Source organism: Carettochelys insculpta, chromosome 4 (assembly GCF_033958435.1).
Source record: "Carettochelys insculpta isolate YL-2023 chromosome 4, ASM3395843v1, whole genome shotgun sequence".
Classification (NCBI taxonomy): Eukaryota; Metazoa; Chordata; order Testudines; family Carettochelyidae; genus Carettochelys; species Carettochelys insculpta.
In genome coordinates, this window is record NC_134140.1 from 9,946,945 (window position 1) to 9,969,381 (window position 22,437).

The following is a 22,437-nucleotide window of genomic DNA, read 5'->3' on the forward strand; positions in this document are numbered from 1 at the left end:
TTCAAAACAGTTGGATGTTGTGTGGTCCATTAAAATATGGTACTTAAGGACCTAGAATTTCATTGAGACTACATATTTCAGTAAATTTAGTTTGTCCTGGAATGTAGAAGAGAACTAATGTACTTATTTAATAGGAAAGATGAAAAGCCATAAAATGGGATATTTAAAAAAAATCACTATTGCAGACACCCATGACTGCTATTCAATTTTCTATGTGTTTCATATTTCAGAACAAGATTATTTTAGACCCTATGACTTTCAGTGAGGCCAGATTCAGACCATCTCTGGAAGAGAGGTTGGAGAGTATTATCAGTGGAGCAGCACTGATGGCAGACTCTTCATGCACACGTGATGACCGCCGAGAGAGAATTGTTGCTGAGTGCAATGCTGTGCGACAGGCCCTCCAGGACCTACTTAGCGAGTATATGAATAATGTAAGTTATACACTGTTTTCAGTCTTTTCCTCCTCTATGGATTATTAAGCAGTTCTGGGGCTGTTCTAAAACACCTACATGCTTAGTAAAACTGATGATCCTAAATAGCAGGAGATCAAGAAAATCAAGGCAGTCACTTAAAATACTTTGGGAGCATTCAACATTGTTGTATTTGAGCTAGTTTTATAGTATTTTATTATGGATAATTGTACCCAGAAATACTCTGCTCTGAAGTGGAATGCTCCTACTTGCCAGATTCCTTCACTGTAGTACAGAATAAGAAACTAGTATGTTGTGTATCAGTGATTTGCTTCATTTGAACTTAAGGGCAGTCCACACATCTTTTAAATATTTCCAGTAAGCCCTAACACTGTTGTGGAATGTATATTAAACTGATGGATGGTAAGCAGTGAGGGAACATGGATAAGTCAAATGGAAATATTCTTGAGACTGTTTTTGTAAAAAGAAAATGTGTGCAGTTAGTATCTAGCATTTTTCATTGTTGTAGGTAAATAGGCACTTAGCATGTTACTCAGATGTACACACAGAAATTCACACAAAGTAATTCTAAGTTTGCGAGTAGGAGGACGTGGTTAAATCATGAGGATCCTTATTTGCTAACAGTGCAATCGGAACTATTAACTGTAAATGTTCACTTTCCCTTTATCTGTTCAGTATTATCTATCATTGTTACAGAGCACATAATGAAATGTTTTTAAAATATCTTAAGTACTTCAGTCACCACAATGCAGACATGCAGTACCATTTGCTTTATGTATCTACTCTTATAAATGATAAGCATGATCTGCTTAACACTGCCTATATCTAGCTCCAAAATAATTTGTGAATATTCTGCATTGTTGTTAGTAGATTCATCAAAATCAGGTGGCTGTGATATATTCTGCGAGGTCATAACTAGTCAATAACCATTTTTGCACATATGATTGAATATATTTCCAAATGAGTTTTTACGCATTTAGGGTGTACATAGGTGTTTCCCAGAATGGGTGCTGAACTCCGTGCTTTGTAATTCAGCTGCTGATAATGTTAGAGTTTAAGCAAGCACACTGACATATTTTGATTCTGTTATTTGCAAGTCCTCAGTTGCCATATATGTTGAACAATAACATTTAAGGATGAAGTGTTTATATTATTTCTAATCGCAGGACTGATACTTGGCAATATCAAAACAGTGAAAGTATTCAATCTAGTTGTTGAGACAACTGGAATTTGTCTTAAATTGCTTGTGTGTGTGCGTGTATGTGTAATGTATATTTTTACTGTTCGGTAAAATGGAATTGGCTTCAAGGGAGAGATATTTCAACAATCTAGGATTACAAAGCAGAAATTGTTTGCTGCTTTTTAAGGTGACAGTTGATATGTTCTTTCAGTGCAAATGACAGCAAGGCTGATGTTTTATCTGGAGTTGAAAGCTGTAAGGAAGGAGTTGAAGAACAGGTGATGATGATATGACATATAGCTTTTTGGATTGTTGTCAGTAGACTCTTGTCTCACAGAATTATTACTTTTACATCTATGGTCTTAAAGGTCCTTACAAAGATCATTCCATAACCAACGGATTGCTGCAGCCTGGTTTTCGGTAGTGCCTGTTTTATATATCGTGTTGTGATAGCAGAATGAATTTGCCTGTGCTTCAGAAACATTACATGTTTCATTTCTGACACCACTTTCAGATAAGGCAGAAGTACCTTTATAGTTTAAATGTCTGTATACATTTATGATGGCGTTGAGGATGGTTGATGTAGTCTCAGGGTTTCTATTAGAATGCTGAGTGCAGCAGAGTTCATTTTACAGTTTAGATATGGTGTTAGTAACTTATTTGATGTGTATTTTGCTATCTTTATATTTCTGTTCTTCTAATATCGGCCTAATTAGATTTAAGATCCACAATTCCCAATTCATTTCTCTCTTCGTTTTCATATGGAATGTAACCAAATTAGGTCAGTAATGAGAAGCAAGGGATTTACACTGCCAAAGATTTCACTTACAGCATTTCAAAAAAGCTTGGTAGAACTGTAGCAAGGTAAAACTGAATCTGATTGTGATAATGCATGATTTGGCACAACTGACATGCTGATCAAGAGAGGGTCAGATTGTAATGCTAAGTCTGGATTAAAGAGATCTATTGGCAAAAGATATGCAAATTGTGCAACACATTTGCCTATCTCCTGCCAGCAGTTCTGCCAGGATAGGCTTTCCCAGCATTTGGCCCATCTATGTGGGGCCAAATGAGGGGAAAAACCCTCTGCTGACACATGCCTTCTTCCTCATGGAAAGAGGATGACTGGGATGTTGGCAGAAGGTTCCTGGAGTGGCAGACTTCTCTCAGGAGACCTCTGGACTCCTGACAGAAGACTGCAATCTAGACATAGCCTGAGAGTATATTGTTCTGGGTCAGTATTGAGATACATCTGTAGAGCTGTCTGAGAGAAGCTTGTATAACATCTGCCCAGGATGCTTTTAATCAGTGCTATCAGTCACTCATTTTAAATGTATTCAGACATTTTTCTGATTAAAGAGAAAGATAAGGGGGGAAAAACCTGAAAATGTATGGCTGATAATGAGTCATGGATTGTGCACACTCCTTTGATACTTGTTATTAAGAGTGCAGAGTTAATTTTTGACTGTACTACTGAATTTTATTATTTCAGTAAGACTGCATCTTGCAGTTGCAATCAATGTTCTTGCTAGCCTTTTCCATCCATGTGTGGGTTTTTCCCATTCATGTGCAGAATAACTTTATATGCACAGATGCATGTACACAACCAAAAGAAACAGGCACCCAGGTATGGGTGCTCTGCTAATCAACTGGGCAGCATTTGAATCTCTCCTGAGCAGCCATACAAGTGCCCATCCTACAAGGAAAACTGGATGCAATGCAATCATTATTTTCTGGCCTATTCAAATATTAATAGGTCTCCCCATTCTAAAATCACCTTCCCCTCCACTTATCCTCTTCTGTGATCTCAGACAAGGTAGACTCACCCTTCATCTACGAGTTGTTTTGTTTTGTTTCATGTTGTTTAAAGAAGAGTTTGGATTCTTCACTTTCTTGCACTATGCAAATTATTTATTCATTCAGTCTTGGGGCAAATTGTGACAATAGATGATGTTATCCCAGCTCTAGGTCAAACAGGTAAAGGATAGAATGTTGTGGTACAGGAGGAAAAATGTAAACAAGAATATAACCATGATTGTGTCTCACATTCTTCTGCTCATTTTGTAGGTCCATGATGTGCTAGTGGGGTGCTAGCGATGTCCTTCTAGCTAGTTGTATTCTTGAAATGGAGTCCTTATATATAGTACATATTGCAACCTATCCAGTGTTCCAAATAATTTTTACCGAGCGCATTGATGCTTTTATGTGGTTCAAAAAACTAGCCATAAAGACACATCTGGATGACTGATCGGTTGATGAGGGAGAGGCAGGATGAGACTTAGTATCTTCAGATCCTTTAAAAATTAGTTGTTTCCTCTCATACAATTCTCAGCTATTGGCTTATATATTCAGCCAGAAGGAAGGTTTGTAGGGGAAACAGGGAAGAGTAAGTTTAAATTTAAAACAAAAGCAAACAAAAAGCAAAACAATTTTGATATTATATAGATCTCAGGCAAAGTGACAAAAATTTGTGCTAAGTGGTAGAAAGACAAAACTTGACAATTTCACTTTCATCTTTTCCAACATACTGAATTAGATTTGGTTCAGTTTTATTCTCCCATCAAATATTCAGCAATTCTGGCTCTATTGGTAATATTGGTTTAAATGATTAGTACCCTGGGAGGTTTGCCTTTATTAGCCTGCAGGAATGCTATCAATGTTATTAATACTTGTGTTATTGGCATTGTCATAGTACCCAAAAGCTCAAGTCAGGATTGGGGTTCCATTGTGGCTGAGGCTGTACAAATACATAGCAAGCCTCCTGTAAGGGGACAAAATAAACTGACTAAGTAATAAACCTCATATAACCAACATTCCAGACACATATCTTGTCAGTTACTTTTTTTTAAAGTTTTTCCCACCAAGATTCTTTCTTTCTTCTAATATCACCACCACTTCCAAAAAAACCAACACACACACACACACACACACACACACAATTTAGGTTAGTGAAGGTATTACTGAGTGAAATGTGCTCAGTGGTAATTAGCCTTTCTGCTTTCTGCAGTGGTGGAGGAAGGAGTCTGTCATTTTTCTCCAGAATTCACTCACTCTTGACACTTCTTTCAACCATGCAGAAGACTGGGCCTTGCTGCTGATAGGGGATACTAGGTTCTGGACAGAAGAACACAGTGGCTGGGACCTGCTTGCAGGCTCCAAAGTCAACCCCTAAAGGTCTTTCTGTCTGTGAAGTGGGATTGTGTTTTTGAAAGAGCACTGGGCAGGGGCACAGGGAGTTTTCATGGCCACTGAGTCTCATGGTCTCAACAGCTTCTGCTGGTTCCCCCACCCTTTTTGCTGTGCAGGCAGTGTTTCTGCTCAGGGCTTTGTGTCTTGCCTGACTGTTTGCTGTGCTTAGTGTCCAAGAGCCGCTGCTGCTACTTTTCCTGCAGAAGTGAGGTTCTTTTGCCAGCAGATGCACCAACATGTGGGAAAGGGAAATGCATACCAACGCTATCTGGGACTGAAAATGAATGTGAGAATGAATGCATTCAAAATAGTGATGCAGTGCAGCAGCAGTCTTTTCAGGATCCATTTATTCTGTCATATACTTAGTAGAAATAAAGTTCTCTTATTTTCCTTGTTATTCTGGTTACCCTCTGCTCTCTGTCAGTGTTTCCCAGATATCCGATCTGTCTCATTCTGTGTGGACCTTTGTTTTTAAAGTCTTTCTAATACCCTAAACGTATAATAGTTGAACCTGTCTCGTCTGGCACCCTCAGGACCTGACCAGTACCAGATGAGAGATTTTGCCAGATGACACAAGGTCAATATATTTTCTAGCATGTTGCCAACACTTCCACTGCTTACTGGACTCTTAGAAGACATTTAGAGATAAATTACAGCTAAATAACAGCACAGGACACTGAGATCCAGGATTGGTGGCTGTAAACAAACTTAATGGGACCATGGGAAACTTGTCCACACCCATGAGAAGTGGTTGTATGGCTAGCTAAAATCATGCCAGAGTATAGAGTTTGCTGGATGAGAGTGTTCTGGATTAGAGAGGTTCAACCTGTGTATCGCATCACATGATGGAAAGATTCCCCTTAATCCTTAGTGGGTTTTTTTTTCTATCTTTGCCTTTAAAGTTGCCTACTGTTCCCAACTTCTGATCACTTAAGCTTTACGGGTATACTGTGGGTCTATGGAATGCCATGTCTGAAGATACAATATGTAAGGTAACCAAGGTAGAGAAAATATAACCCTTTAGGTAGTTTTCCTCTCTCAAATATGGGAAATACACTAGATTTTGCCTCCCACCCGGTAAAGTGATATTTTGATTGGTGTACTGAATAAAATCTTAAAGCCTTTTAAATGCAGTTAGAGGTCATTTTTCTTGAAACACAATCAAGTTAGTATGAAAATGGTGATGGGACATAAAAATGTATGGACTCTCAAGACACTGACAAGTTCCATATTTAACAGCTGTAGCTGAAACCATATTTAAAAAGAGAAAAAAAATCATTCTTACATCCTTTTGAGAAGTGGCTCTGAATCACACAAGATTAATCTCTGTGACCGTGAACAGTAATTTACTTTCATGAGACAGCAAAATATCCAGAGCTGTCCCGAACTCAGTAACTAGTGATTGGTGACAGAGGCTGAGTGCTGAGTCATCAGGATTGTCTGATTTAGTTACAGCAGCGTAGAAAGGACAATCTGTCAATTGTCCTTAGTATTGCTCTGCTAGCTTTTTCAAGGAACGTTTAGAAAAGCAAGTTTTAGTTAAAGCTACATACTGAAGTGCAAGATTGAAATAATGAACTAGGCCATTTCATATTTCATTTTGCTCTCCTAGGAGGCATATGGAAACAGTTTTATGTTTCCTGTCCTTGAAAAAGCTATGTGGAAACAAATGGCTTGGGGCTAGAAAATTGTAGGCCTCTGCCTCTTTAAGAACCAGTCAGAGCCCAATGAGTTCATACTGCAGTGATCCATCCCTGAGAAACCAAGTGATTTTTACTAACAGATTCAGTGTTGGTGGGTTGATAATTGAATTACACAGACAGATTTTTACAAGCACACTGGTTTTACTGGTTGACAAGAATGCAGCATTCCCCATCTTCACAGTATTCTGAGCAAATGAACCACAGAATGAGTAACAACAATATAATTTCCCCTGGTACAAGGAAGTTATACTCCTTGTGGAAATCATGAAATATGTTGTTTCAAAGTGATTGATCCAATTCCTGTCTTCCTTAGCACCTGGTTCTTGGCAATCTCACTCTAATGCCCTATTCCATGGGATGTACGCATCTAGCATTCTAAATTCATGCAATATTTCTGGGTACCAAGTCTATTCCCAACTGCAGATATTTTACCATCTGCAAACTGTACCCAGATCTCTAGTTCAAAGGGTTCCAGCCACATGCCACATAGTTTTGTTGTTGTTGTTGATTAGTAATAGCAGCACGACTCTATGTTGATGTACTCATTGCTTAGTACCTTTATGATAGTACTATGAGACTCTGTGCTTCCTGCAGTTTCATACAATCAAAAGCTGTTATGCCACCCAGACATTCCTATAATTTCAGGATCACATTCATGTCTTTCCCTTCACAAGGGCAAAAATATGAAGTTACTCTCCTCCATAAACACAATTTGCAATTGACAAACTTTGTAGAAAACAGTGATCCGTTGTCCTTTGCAAATAGCAGATATATAAGTAATTTGTGCAATTGCGGGCTTTGGTAGTCACATTTACACAGCATTCCCTTAAGCATTTGATTGCGAAGCTCAAGTAGTGTTTGTTTTGAGCATGGTAGGTGGGGATTTTATCTGACCTAGAAACTGAGAGAGAGCATGCTTCTTGTACCAGCTAAGATGTAATGGCAGTGCCGTGGTCTGTTAACATTATTACCCTGGGGATGTGTTAGCCGGTGGCCAGGTAATGTGCGGTGAGGTACTCCCCTGGGTCCTAAGCAACCCAGTTTTTTACTGTTAGAGCAGGCATCTCCTAGCACACTCACCCACGGCCAGGCTGTAGTAACCAAACGGTTAAAGTTCTTTTGTTGTGCCGGCTGTGTTGCAGTGACAAAAGGGTTAACAAAATGGTTAGGCTTGGATCTTAACTAGTTACAAGTTTATTTAAGCTACAGTTATAAGCGTGCGGTTACAAAAGGCTATTGTTTACTTCTTATATGCTAGCAAAGTACAGGTGTTAACAAGTTACGTTACAATCCAATACAAAGATATCTGTTACCATCTAACACAATGATATCTTAGCACAATGACGTCTAGTTACAGAGCTCTAATTCTTTAGCTGTGCACAAAAAAAAAGTCAGAGACCTAGCATGGGTGTATCTTACCCTCTCTGCGTCTCTCGATACCAGCGTAGCCAAGCCGGATCGGTCACTCAGTTCCGCGGAAAGACGAATACGAGGTTGGGCGTCCCCAGTTGTGGACCTCGGGAGGCAATCACCTGACCCGACCAGCAGGAAGTTGGTGGAATGCACTCAAAGTTAGAGTTCTGCTGGACCCATCTTTTTATACCCCTTTTGGGTTATGTATTCTCTTTCTTATCTATGGTGCCAGATCATACTGGTCTGTCTTTGTGACGCCAGTTTGTTACAAGGGCATTTCTACTTAGTTTGCACTTGTAAGACAAGAGATAAGCAATTTAGGAGTACAGGACATTCTTTTGTGCGGGCGGGGCACGTCCCCTTCTGGGTGATTGTGTGTGCATCATATTGATCAATGCCAGCTGGAGTGATTTCTGAGGGTCCCCCCCTCTCATGTTGACAGTCTGCCCTGTTAGCCTTCTAGCTGTACTTTCTGCTTCTCAGGGTCACGATAAGCCAGCATATCTGGGCCTCAATGAGGGCATCAAAGACTGTGCTGTCAGCAGCCATTTCCGTGCCCTGTGTGCTCCTCAGTGGTGGGGGCAACGAGCAAGCTGGCTCGTAAGGGGGAGACTCTGTCTGGCTACAGGATGCCAACCTGGGAGGAATTTGTAAATACCTGTCTTGGGCTCTCTGCCTTTGTATGGGCACGGACTGGGTTCCATATGTGCTGTTGAAACACCGAGAGAGTTGTGTTTCCATGAAATCTTTGGAACAAGAAGCAGGGGAAATGTATTCCCATTCGAGGCTCACTGATGATTTTGACAAGCATATTTCCTTCAAATTCCGAATCAGAACACTAGATCCAGCTGAAACCCATTGACCATAACCCAACACTCTTATATAAAACTGCACTTTTCATTATCTCCTTTCTTTAACATGAATGGATTGTTCATTCACTAGCGGTATGGAAAACTTCTCTATGACTATACTTGTGGGGTCCTAATCACAGTAGGTTGCAGTGTTACTGCAGGTCCTTTTCCTTGGTTCCTTATTCCATTCTTAGATATTCAGTGGTTTGTCTTTACTGTCCTCACTAAGTGCACCAGAAAGTTCAGAGTAACTGAAATTTAAAACCTGTCATGTCTGCCAATCATGGGTTGGATTTATTCCAGGTCAGGTCTGCAGTTCGTTTGAAAACATAATTTTGTTCCCACTCATGGTTTAAAACTTCAGTGGGACAGGGGTGTGGGAAAACAAACAAACAAACAAACCCTACAACTAATACCCTACAATATAATGAGAGCAACTACCACTAGTTTGGCTGTTTAGTTATTTACTGCTACCATAACCCAGAAGCTTAGATAAGGCTGGTTTTCTTTCTAAGTGCAGCCAATGCACTAGAGTAAGGCACATAGATAGAGCTGCCAGGGACCCACAAATATATCAGCATAATAAAATTCTACCAGGCCTTGAAATTTAAGCTCACAAATCAGGATGGGAATCAAACAAATCGTGCAAGATCACTGGAGCCATCTGTGAAATGGAGGTACAAGCCACGATGTAGTCACATTCCACTGAAGGGCAGGAAGGACAGCCATGAACGTTCCACCTACACACACACACACACACACACACACACACACACACACACTGCCCCTTGGCTTCTCTAGAGCGATTCACCCAGAGCCTAGTCTATACCCAGTGGAATCATAAGAACACACACACACACACACACACACACACACACTGCCCCTTGGCTTCTCTAGAGTGATTCACCCAGAGCCTAGTCTATACCCAGTGGAATCATAAGAACATAAGAACACACACACACACACACACACACACACACACACACACACACACACACACACACACACACACACACTGCCCCTTGGCTTCTCTAGAGCGATTCACCCAGAGCCTAGTCTATACCCAGTGGAATCATAAGAACATAAGAACGGCCATACTGGGTCAGACCAAATGTCCATCCAGCCCAGTATCCTGTCTGCCGACAGTGGCCAGTGCCAGGTGCCCCAGAGGAGGTGAACCGAAGACAATGATCAAGCGATTTGTCTCCCGCCATTTGTCTCCAGCCTTTGACTAAAGGCTAGGGGCACCATATCTTACCCTTGGCTAATAGCCATTTATGGACTTAACCTCCAAAAATTTATCAAGCTCTATTTTAAACTCTGTTAGAGTGCTGGCCTTCACAGCCTCCTCTGGCAAGGAGTTCCACAGGTTGACTGTGCGCTGTGTGAAGAAAATTTTTCTTTTATTAGTTTTAAACCTACTATCCATTAATTTCATTTGGTGTCCTCTAGTTCTTATATTATGGGAACAAGTAAATAACTTTTCAATATTCACTTTCTCCACACCATTCATGATTTTATATACCTCTATCATATCGCCCCTCAATCTCCTCTTTTGTGGACTGAAAAGTCCCAATCTCTCTAGCCTCTTCTCATATGGAACCCTTTCCAAACCCTTAATCATTTTAGTTGCCTTCTTCTGAACTTTTTCTAATTCCAGTATATCTTTTTTGAGGTGAGGAGACCACATCTGCACGCAGTACTCAAGATGTGGACGTACCATAGTTTTATATAGGGGAAGTATGATATTCTTTGTCTTATTCTCTGTCGCTTTTTTAATAATTCCTAACATTCTATTTGCTTTACTGACTGCTGCCGCACACTGCGTGGATGTTTTCAGAGAACTATCCACTATAATTCCAAGATCCCTTTCCTGATCTGTTGTATCTAAATTTGCCCCCATCACATTGTATGTATAATTGGGGTTATTTTTCCCAATGTGCATTACCTTACACTTACCCACATTAAATTTCATTTGCGATTTTGCTGCCCAATCACTCAGTTTGCTGAGATCTTTTTGAAGTTCTACACAGTCATCACTGTTTTCAGTCTCACTCTGCAATATCTTTGACCCACAAAGTCTTTCAGAAGAAGACAGTAAATTCTCCATTTTTCCTTCACTGTCTCACCTGTCTTCTCTTTATCTGTGGTGAACACCAAGATCTCCATCTTCCTAGCGCTGGGTGTCTGTGACCGAAATAGTGAGACGAGCCATTTTTTTCAAATTCAGTTACAAAATCAATATCTCAAGAGCGCTATGCATGCGAATATGAGACAGTCTTCAGTAAATATAGAAAAATAATAAGTAATGTCAAACCATACTTTTTGTCACCCCGTTTTAAGAACAGTGGACATACAGTGATTTGTGTCAGTTGGAAAGTCGTTACCCCCATCTCCAGGCTTTACCTGCCTCAGCTCGCAAATCTGCCTCCTACCCCCAAGCTTTAACCCCATCCTGCAAACTGCCCCTCACCCCCAGGTTTAACACCCATCTGGCCCAAACCAGCCCTCCCATCTCTAGGCTTAATCCCTATCAGCCCCAAACCCAATCCCCCATCTGCCTGAGATGACCATCTCTCCTGCAGCTCCCTCCTGCTGTCTGGATGTTTATTTTGATGGTTGTTCAAAGTGAAGTGACTGATTTCAGCTGGGAGAAGCAGAAAGACCAGGGTGGGTGGCAGACACCCTGCAGTGCCCCAAGGTGGGGGGGTCAGTGTGCTGGGTGTGCACCCAGGACTTGACATAGCCATGGCAAGCCATGCAGTCCAGCCCTGCTCACGTTGGTTTAAGCATGGTGGGAAGCTCAAGCAGCCTTTGCATTGGACAGTAGCTCACATGTAACTGGGAGGCGGAACCCACTCACTCTCACTCTGCCAGTTGGCATCTGCCTGGCCTTCTCCTCCTCCCCCAGCTTGGCTCCTTTGGGCAGACCAAGCTTTTCTTCTCCCATGTGCAGTGCACGGGCAGCCTCTTCCAGGGCTTCCTGCTGCTGCTGGCTCCATTAAAGCCCATTTTAATGGTGGGCTTTGTTTAAGTGGTAGCAGCCTCCAGAGCTGCAAGTGGAGTCCACAGTTCCTGTGCTTGGAGCTGCAAGTGGCTCCTTAAAGAGCCACATGCAGCTCCAGAACCAAAGGTTGCCGACTCCTGTGCTAACTAATGCCACATTTCCACACTCTCTGATTCTCTACATGTCATGTTGTCAAACAAGCTGGCAAAGCAGTGGCATCAAATACAATCTTTTGGCTCCAACCTGCTGAAACAATGTGGTTCTTACATAATCAATTCTAGTATAGGTTGAACATCTCTTGTCTGGCACCTCTTGTACCTGACTGCTGCCAGACCTAAGAATTTGCTGAACTGCAGGAGGTTAATATTGTCTAGCAGCATTGCCATCACTTACACTGCTTACTTTGCTCTTAGAAGGCATTTAGGGGTAAATTAGAGCTAAATATCAGCAGAGAACTCTGCAAGCCAGGTTTGGTGACTCTAAAAAACTTTGTGGGATCATGGGAAATTTGGCCATGCCCATGATAAGTGTCAAGTATCAGAGGGGCAGCCGCGTTAGTCTGGATCTGTAACAGCAACAAAGGGTCCTGTGGCACCTTATAGACTAACAGAAAAGTTTTGAGCATGAGCTTTCATGAACAAAGACTCACTTCATCAGATAAGTGGACATCCAGTTAACTAAAAACAAGCTTGACCTTAGATATTGTCAGACCAGAGTGTGCCAGATTAAAGAGGTTCAACCTGTAGTTCTCCAATGCAGTTAGACTCCATTTACAGCCACTAGCTGCAGAGGCAAACACAGTTCCTGTGCTGTAGCTTGAAATCAAGAACTAAGTGTGCTATATTGCCACAATACCGCACTGTGTGAGACCCACGCTGTACAAAATGGCCTATTGTATTTTTGAGATGTCTCTAGCAGAGGTGCTATCCACAGAGCTATAGACCTCTTAAGGCTCACTCCTGTGGGATAAATGAGAAATAGAAGTGCTCTTCCCAAGTGTTAAACTGTTTTCAAGATGTGTCTCAGGTTCATTATCCAACCTTGGTTTGGAATTTGGCATGGTGTGATACTGCTCTTTCCACTATTGGAGTGCCTATCCTAATTTGCTTTGTTTCATATTTCTACTATTTATTCTCTTGCTGACAAGCCTTCCAAACATTGAGTATTACTGGGTTCTGTTTTTTAATGAGTCCCCCGACCCTTTGTGTGTGTCTGATATCACACATCCCTTCTAACCATGTGTAAGGTGAGTTACTAGGGAGAACTTTAGCAATAGTGAGCAGATCTTTTCAGCAGGACAAAATCTATGCTAACATACATCAGAACAAACCAGCAAGTAGCCAGCAGCAAAATATACACATAACTGAACATTTCCAAAACCTAAATTTCACCTAGGCGTCATGACCAGGATGAGGAACACTTTGCATTTCAAAACGCATTCTCCCTCTTTTGTCTCTTCCCCAGAGCCACTGTGCAAAGGCAAGATAGACAAAATAAGAAGTTAATTCCTGCTGTTCTAGGGGCCAAGTAATAGTTTAATTGTGTTGTTAATATATTAGTTTCAGATACTGCACACAAAGGAAATGGTACAAATACAAAAGCATATTCAATCCCTAAACTGAGAAGATAATGTTTCCTGAACCACAGTGTGTGTGCACACGCATTTATAAAAAGTGTCTCTGTGTGTACATGTATGTGTACTATGCTTTTGCCCTGCCTGTGGCAAAGGGTCTTTGAGAACTGGGACATGTATCCCAAGAAAAAGTTCCTTGTCTACTGTGCAGTGGTCACTCCAATGTTACTGTACGCATGTAAAACCTGGACAATATAGAAGTGTCATTTAAGGCACTTCAACAATTTAATCAACCCCGCCTCAGGAGAGCCTTAAATATGCCTTGGGATAGCATTCTGGAACAGTCAAACATAACCAGCATTAACATCTTTATCTCTCATCAACAATGTTGGTGGACTGGTCACATGGTTTGTATGTCTAATCAGTGCCTCCCACAACAGATTCTGTTTTCCAAGTTGGTAGAAGGTTAGAGGGGTGTTGGGGGCCAGCAGAAGTGATGTAAGGACATGCTGAAGTCCCACATGAAAAAGTGGAAGACCAATGTCGACATTTGAGAGAACCTTGCCCAAGACCATCCCCAGTGAAGAACGGTAGTCCATGAGGGGGTGATGCTACTTGACAGGTCCTGCCACAATGCAGATGAGGAGAGGTGGAGAAGAAAAGACAGCATCAAAAACTGCCCCATGCCCCTCCAACAGCTACCAACACCTGCCTTTTCTGCGTTGAGATCTGTGGCTCCAGAACTGGGCTGATCAGCCATCAACGGACTCACAAATAGAAGGGTGACTTAAAGATGTCCTACTGCCAAAAAGGAAAAAAAAATGAATGTATGTGAGTGTCAGTCCTATGAAAAAGTGGATATATGGAGAAAAAGGATACTCACCAAACTAATGCAACCTATAAGTTAAACTGTAAGCGTGTGTATTTCTTCACAAAAGTACAATAGTAAATAAAGTCTGCAGTTCACAATTTCGGTCATCTCCTCCAGGAGCCACTGCAATCTCTTTCAACTATTGTCTTATACTTTACAGAATGTATGACTTGATCAGTAAAAGTAAGGAGGCTATAAAACTATTTGAGGGGTTGTCTGGTTTTTTTTTTTGTTTTTCTGTTTGCTTTTTTACCTCTTTTCTTGAATTTTTGGAATCTAGATTATTTTTCTCTTTTTTTTTTCAGCTTTTTTGACATATTTAGTCATAGAAGGGGAAAACAATTTATTTATAACCTATTGTTAACTATAGTACATGGTAGGGAATGAGATATTTGTTACTTGGATTTAGAGAATAGTTTTATGGCTTGTCTACACTACGTCCCTCCTTCAAAGGGAGGATGGTAAGAAGGATGTTGGGAGTTTATAAATGAAGTGCTGCAGTGCATGTGCAGCACTTCATTGAGCAAATTCCCCCCTGGAAGTTTTAAACTTCAAAGTGCTGGCTCACGTCTAGCCGTGGCTCACCCAGCAGTACTTTGAAGTGCCCGGGGTACTTCGAAGTCCCTTTAGTCCTCAAAATTTTTTAAAACTCTCCCAACACCCTATTTAACTTTCTCCCTTCGAAGGAGGGAGGTAGTGTAGACACAGCCTTAGTGTGATCACCTAAGATTGTGAGATATTTGAACCTTTGAATAAATAGAGTCACCAAATTAGAAACAAAATGCATTCAGACTCTTTTCAAGTCCCCCTGGCCATGTTACTAGAAGTAGTCTTCTTACAGGGTATGTTCTTTTAGTCTTTTTCCTCTTAGGCCCCCTGCAGCATAGTTCTTAAGGGCATGATTAATTTTCATGAATTTACATCCTGTTAAAGGCAGAGAGTTTAGTCATGTAGTTTAACTTACAGTTCAGTTTGTTCTTAAATTGCTTTGTTAAAAGGGCACAATCTAATTTTTTTTTGCGGGGGGGGGGGGGGTCATCAGGTTTAACCTCTCTCACCCGACCAGTTCACCCAGAGACATTAGATATCTCCAAAGCAGTTTGGTATGGAATCCGTCTTATCACTTATATTAATTCATTCCAGTAACTAGAAGCAAATCCTCATATAACTACAGTAGTGACTTGATTTACATGAGGGTTGCGCGCCCATGCACCCTCACATAACTCGAGTTTCATGTAAGTTAGGGGGTGGCTTTTTTCCCCAGCAGAATGCACATTCTGCAGCAGGGGAAGCAGCAGGAGCAACTGGAGCTCTTCTTGAAAGGTAAGTCCTGGGGCTGGGGAGCAGTTGGGGGGATCAAGCCTGGCAGTGGGTTAGGGCTGCCAAGGGGTGGGGGTGAAGTTGACCTGGAACTGAACATGGGAGGGGGTTGAACTGGAGTGGAGGGTTGAACCGGAGCCACCTGTGGGGGAGTTGAGCTGGAGTCATGCTAGGCTGGTGAGCTGGTGCGGGTTTGAACTGGGCCATGGGGTGAGCTGGAGCTGTGTGCGGGTGGTTAGTGGGGTGGGGGTGAGCTGGAGCCGCATGTAAGGGATGGTGAGCCAGAGCTGGATCTGGACCCATGCGCGGGTAGTTAGTGGGGTGGGGGCAAGGGTTGAACTGGCGTCGGGGGAGCGAGATTTTGAGTTAAGTTTAGCTTGTGTTAATGCGAGTTAAGCACAACTCGAAATTACACATTTTGAGGGTTTACTGTATCACATCTATAATAATTATATTAAAACATTTTTTCTGATGTCTTTGTTTCCAGCTTGATTGGTTGGTCTCTTCAAAATCTGATAATTTTAAGCAGGTCCTTCCCCTAAGATTTATTTATTATACTCTTGATTTACTAGTTGCCCTGCCTCTTTCCCTGGAGATGCTCTTGTATATTTTAATATCAAGAATCAGTCACCATAAGTACTTTGTTTAATGGGGGAGGATTTTCTCATCCTACTTGCCATCTGCACGTGCAGAAAGTGTAGTCCAGGAGTTAAAACAAAAGACTGGGAGTCAGGAGATGTGAGCTTAATTTGCTTGCTTTTCCTTAGACCATTGTACCTCTCCATGCTTCTGTTTCTCACTCTGTGAAATTAAGATATTTACCTATTTCTTTTTCGGTCAGACTTAATTTATGTGCTTTGAATTCCTCAGATGGAAAGTGCCATGGAAATGTAAATAATTATTATTCAGGCTCATACACAAGAAGTTCTGGGGGAGAGGTCCTTTTTTGTAAATGTGGGCCATATTTTTTTAATTATAAGAGTTCAAAATAATCATGCAGTGAGGGTGCATAAGAGAGGTTAATGAAAAAATTGAGTGTAAACTGATAGATAAAATAATTTTGTTATAGCATGCTAAAAATTATACAGGAACAAAGGTTTTGTAGAAATTGCCTTCTGGGATCTTCCTGTAATATTGTAAGTGGGGAAAAGAAAAGAATATTGCCTCATGCTTGTCTCTTTCCTGTTGCTTGTGACTAATGGCATGCTAGGAAATGTAGTGCCTGCCCTGCTCCAGGGCTAGCTCTCTAGGCAAGGAGCTAGACAAGAAACTACAGCTCCCAAAGTGCCTTGGGTTCCCTCATCATGCCCTGTACAGCAGGGAGAGACACTTAACGTGTGTATGCCCCATGCATATAGGCCTGTTGTAAGAGCTGCCACACTCAGAAACTCATTGTCTACCGAATCAGAGATATGGGGTTTCCTCTCAATAGTAGTATATTTGTGGTTGATTTGATACAACTGCTTACAGAAGTAGATACTCCTTCAACAGTGTGTCATATACACGTAGCTAGAATAGAAATTTGGACTTAAGTAATGATTAAACTTGCTATTGTTTAAAGTTATTTGTGTGCCTATTATATCTTCCAGAGTGAACCCTGGTCATAGTTGTGTGTGACCGTTTAATTGCACTCTTCTGTGTTGGAGTTTGCGTCTATGGCTTTTTTTTTTTTGTCTGTGTATCATTTTGAGTTTGTTATCCTGTCGTAAAATAAGTTTTCTGTGTTTTCTGTTAATACGCTATCATTTGTAGTGTGATGATTTTTTCTTTCCCTGTTCACATCTGCCCTGTGTGTATTTGTGCCGCATTTCAGTGTTTTTACAGGACAGATTTCCATCTTTGCATATCCTATACATGTTGGGTGTAAAGAAAAAAACTGTTTTCAATATTTATTGGGATTGTATCAAAATAAACATATGTCTGCTGAAATTAGTGAGCTTGCAGTAACTTCTGTCTTGAATTTATTTTTCCCAAAGTCTTCATGTCTTCTCGCTTAAAGATTTTGTGGTGTCATGACATCTTAATTATGTAATATTCAGATATAACACAACATTTGATGCATATGGCCAAAAAAAAAAATCTACACACAGTAGGAGGAACATATGGTGTCAGTTGGGTATCTATATTTTGATACCTCTAGATTCTGTTCCTTCTATGTTTTCGCATAATAAGGATTTCAGTAGAGGTGGCTGTACGTAGGACTAGTCTCAGGCAGAATGCAGGTTCATGTAAGCAATATTTTTTAGATGGTGGGGTGGACCTTATCTACGCGATCTATTTCACATTTTGGGATGTAGTGTCGTACCGTTGGTCCCTACATTAACCAGAATTTAAGCTATAATATGTTTAAAGCTGCCTTTTATTTTATCAATTTTATATGTAAACTCACTTTTTCCTCTAACTACAAATACAGAAGAGATTTATATGTAAAAAATATCCTTCCAAAATCACATACAGTTTAAAAGCTTGTCTCACTCACTAGCTGATGTTGGCCCAATAAAACATATTATTTCCCCAACTTGTCTCTTTAATGCCCTGGGACCGATACTCTGCCCACGCTAAATTAAAAAGAAAAAAAAAAAGGTGTTTTGATAAATAGGATTCATTTTCTTAAAGGTAATATGTAAAGATATATATATACACACAGGCTGTGTCTACACACGCCAATGCTTCCAGAAGAGGCACAGTAATGAGCTATCTGGAAGATGCTAATGAGGCATGTATGCAAATTTTGTGCACCTCATTAGCATATTGACATGTGGTTTGAAGTCTGCAATAAGATCTTCGGGACTCCAAAGTACACGTACACACATGCAGCCAGCTTCCAGAACCCCTTTTTCCTCCAAACCATGTGCCGATATGCTAATGAGGCATGGAAAAGTTGCATCTGTGCCTCATTGGCATCTTCCGGATAGCTTATTATGTTGCCGCTTCAGAAGCAGCATGTGTAGACACAGACACAGACACAGACACAGACACACACACACACACACACACACACACACACACATGCATGTGTGTTAATGTGTAGACTTCAAAACTTCTATTAAATGTCAAAATTGCAAAGATATACATTTATATCTGTCCATTCTACATCGGGGTGGGCAATAAAAAAGCAGCAACCCACGAGGATTTGCCCTTGGCAAGCTGCCATTGCTATAATTACCTGCGCTTCTGCAGGTACACATGGTTTTTAAGTCCCAGCTTGACATAGTCCTGACTGGGATGATTTAGTTGGGGTTGATCTTGAGGCAGGAGGCTGGACTAGATGACCTCCTCAGGTCCTTTCAGGCCTTGGGCTTCTATGATTCTCTGGTTGTAGCTCCTATTGGCTGCGGATTGCTGGTAGTGGCCAATGCAAGCGGCAGGAAGTGGCACAAACTGTGATATTGCTTCCCGACACTCCCCTTGGCTGTGAACAAGAGCTGTGATTGCCCAATACCTGCAGAGACTCAGGTAAATATAGAGGTGGTGGCCCTCAGGGACTATCCGTGGTGGATGTAATCTTGCCTGTGGTCCTGTATTAGCCCACCCCGATCTCTACATCTATCTATCTATTTATCTACCTATCTATCCTAGTATGCAAATGTGGGTCATGCATGTACTGTGTTTTACTCATTTGTAAGTATACTTTCAGCATAGAATTACAGATTAAGCAGCACTACTTCGCTTGTTTGGATTACCGGTTTTCTTTAAATGCTTTTTCCGATATGATACTATTTGATGGAGTGAGTATAAGAATTCAGAAGCATTTTTAAAAGCCGTCTTCTGAAACAATTGTCTTGATCCAGAAGGGGGCACACTTGCATGCCATAAGGATTCTCTGTGTAATTAAAAGAATTGCATTCTGATATTGCATAGCTGTAATAAAAGGAAATTTAATAATAAACAAAATAGAGAGCTTATTTTTATTATATGCAGGATCTTTAGCAAGACACCCAAGTCAAAAGGTTTATGTGGACAAATAAATTATTTTCAATGTTGTGTGAGACATGTGCATGAACTAGAAAATAACAGGTGAGGTATAAAAGCCCTCTTGCATTTCTAAGGATTGGAATTTTGTTTTCATATTACAGAAATTATGCCAGAAATAAACATTTTTTATTAATCTTGCATATGGGAAAATATTACAAATATGTGCTAAAATATCAAAGGACATACAGCATTAACATAGGCTACCTTACAAGTTTATTTCTACTAAAGTAAAATATACAATATAATTAAACATCATATATTAATTGCATTGTTGTCAGTAGAATTTTACTGCCTGACCTGTCATATCAACTGATGATTTACTGATTACGATGGAATTACTGTAACAGGTCATACCTTGTCAGTATTTCACAAGGTAATTTGTCAGTTAACTTAAAGTTACTTCTTCCAGATATGTTAGTTCTTCATGCTATTGCAGCATTTGATGTTATTAAAAAGACAAATGAAAGATAAGTGATATGATCAATGAAATAATTTAAAAAAATCAGAGGTCCCCCCCCACAGAAAGGAGACTTGCTTGGAATTTTCTTTTTTTTTTTTTCTCCTTCTGTTTATTCTTGGATTTTCTAACACTGAATTTGAAACATAGGATTGCTTTTCACAAACTGTTGAATGTGATATCTTGTGAAAGAGCCAGCATAAAATTAAAATTTTTGTGTTAGCTTGTAATGTATCAGGCTATCACAAAATAAATGCAGTGAAGTTACTGTGCCACAAGTAGCACTATTTGGATAGAATTTGTTTTATCACTACATACAAATATTTTAAATATCACTTTAATTTTAAATCGTTTGGCTTCCATTTTGTTACATTGAAATGATATGGAATTTCAGAACATGTTTCCTGACACAGGAGGACTTTACTATAATAAATTTGTCTTTAACTTATTTTCCAGTTCATTAGTCCTGTAATATACAGTGAAACTTGAAATAATATATTGTGGATATATTATTGCATTACATAAGTTGCAATATATAGAGTTCTGCATTGTGAAACACTTGTGGGGACCCCTGTGTCCCTGCTGAGCCCACTGAAGTCATTCATATAACAAAAATTATAGCAAATCACTACTGAATTCAATGGACCCATGTAGTAACATGGATTAATTCTTCACCACTACCTCCCAAATGAACGCAAGCAAAATGTAAGCCTTCTGTTACTGGAATAGGATTAATTTTTCAATACATCAGATATACTTTCCACCTTATCCTCTTCTGGTGTAAAGTTCATAATGGAGCTATGTAAGTGATGGAGGAAGAGTTCACACTCTTTTACTCCATCTTCTGCCAAAGTTGGGCAACCAAAGACCACTAAGGTTTGGTCCACCCTTAAGTTGATTGCAGCTACACAATTCTAGTTGTGGCAGTTGCATAGTTAGAATCAACTTATCTGCAATTGACTTACCTGGCCATCCACACAGAGGGAGGTTGATGGGAGAAACTCTTATGTTGACCTCCCTTACTCCTCGTGATATTAAGGAGTACAGGAGTCGACTGCCAACTCCAGATACTTTGATTTCGCTCATCTCTACTAGGCATGCAGCATCGAACTGTGGAAGATTAACTCTCATGGGTTGATCTTCCCAGTAGTGTAGACATACCCTGAGTCACACAAGTGCTTTGCAGCTGCTAGTTTTTATTATGGCCAAGTGCAGTTCGGACATGGCAGAGAATTGGGGCATATGAACTGATCTAAGCCTGATTTAAACTGTCATCGTTCTACTAGGTTCATTGGAGGTATGTAAATTTACAGCAGCTGAAGATTTGGCCCTGCATATTTAACTAGCATAACTAGATTTTTCATTATGGTAAAACATTTGTTCTTCAAAATGAAATCAAAGAGCCTCAAAAGAGAATTCTGCAGCTTTAAACGAATTTTTAAACATTATTTAGAATACCTTGAGGCACAGTGTGTAGTTATGCAGTTACTACTGGGCTGTCAGATTCATTGCCAAATAGTATGCAAAATCCAACAATCAGATAAATTAGATTTTAATTGGGTTTTAAGGCTAAACTGAATACATAGATAAGGTAGAATTAACCAGAGACAAATTAACGTAATGAAACACTTGGCTGTCTTAGGCTATTGTATTAAAAACTACACAATCTGCCGTTGATAGGAGATGTCATGGAAGAGTTGGAAAAGTTTGGCACTCATATGTAGGAAAAAACAGTGATATCTAATAAATTACATTATTTTGAACACTGGAAGCCTAAGAAACTTAATAAAATTGTGTTGTTATATTTTATTATGGCATTTTCATGTAAAAACAAAATTTGAGTTTTACTAAGCCAGTAGGACCACTGAGACAGAGAATATACTGATTATTGTTTATAAGAGAAGAAAATAGAATTTACTGTTTATTTTGAGAGGATAGTAACATTAGCTTCTTATTAGGAAGCTTATGACTTTTTTCTACAGTGCAGAATTTAATTTTCATTGCCGACATGACCTTTTTTCCTAATAACTTCATTTTGTCTTTCAGACGGCTTTGGTGTAGACATGTTAAAATGACTGAAATTTAAATTAGGTTATAAAATTCAAGCAGTAAACTCACTCCTTGTACTATTACTTCAGTTTAAAGATACCTGTTACCTGTGAAACCTAAATGACATTTTGAATGCCTAAGGGCCTCTTCCTGCAAACCTTTATATGCTTAATTTATTACACAAATGCAAATAAAGAATACTAGTGTCAATAAGGCCCTGTGCTTGCAGTGGGTGCTTATTCATTTATCTCTAATTTATTATTCTTATTTTTATAAGAACACTAGAAGCATTCACTGTTTTATTTTTAAATGTTTCTTTAGTTCACCATTTTTAATGTAAAGGTAGAACAAAAGAGGCTGGAAAAAAATGGTTTTCACTCTTTAGCATAAAATCATGCATTCCTACAAAACACAG

At 40.0% G+C, this 22,437-nt stretch overlaps 1 protein-coding gene across 5 annotated transcripts in view; it reads left to right on the top strand.

Moving 5' to 3' along the window:
* CTNNA2 (catenin alpha 2) overlaps window positions 1-22,437 on the top strand; it is an 814,165-nt gene that overhangs the window by 259,970 nt on the left and 531,758 nt on the right. For all 5 annotated transcript variants that reach the window (XM_074992260.1, XM_074992255.1, XM_074992258.1 and 2 more), the window contains one exon: window positions 231-434. In XM_074992260.1, coding sequence (XP_074848361.1) covers window positions 231-434 — 204 coding nt within the window. The remainder of the gene's footprint in view (window positions 1-230; window positions 435-22,437) is intronic.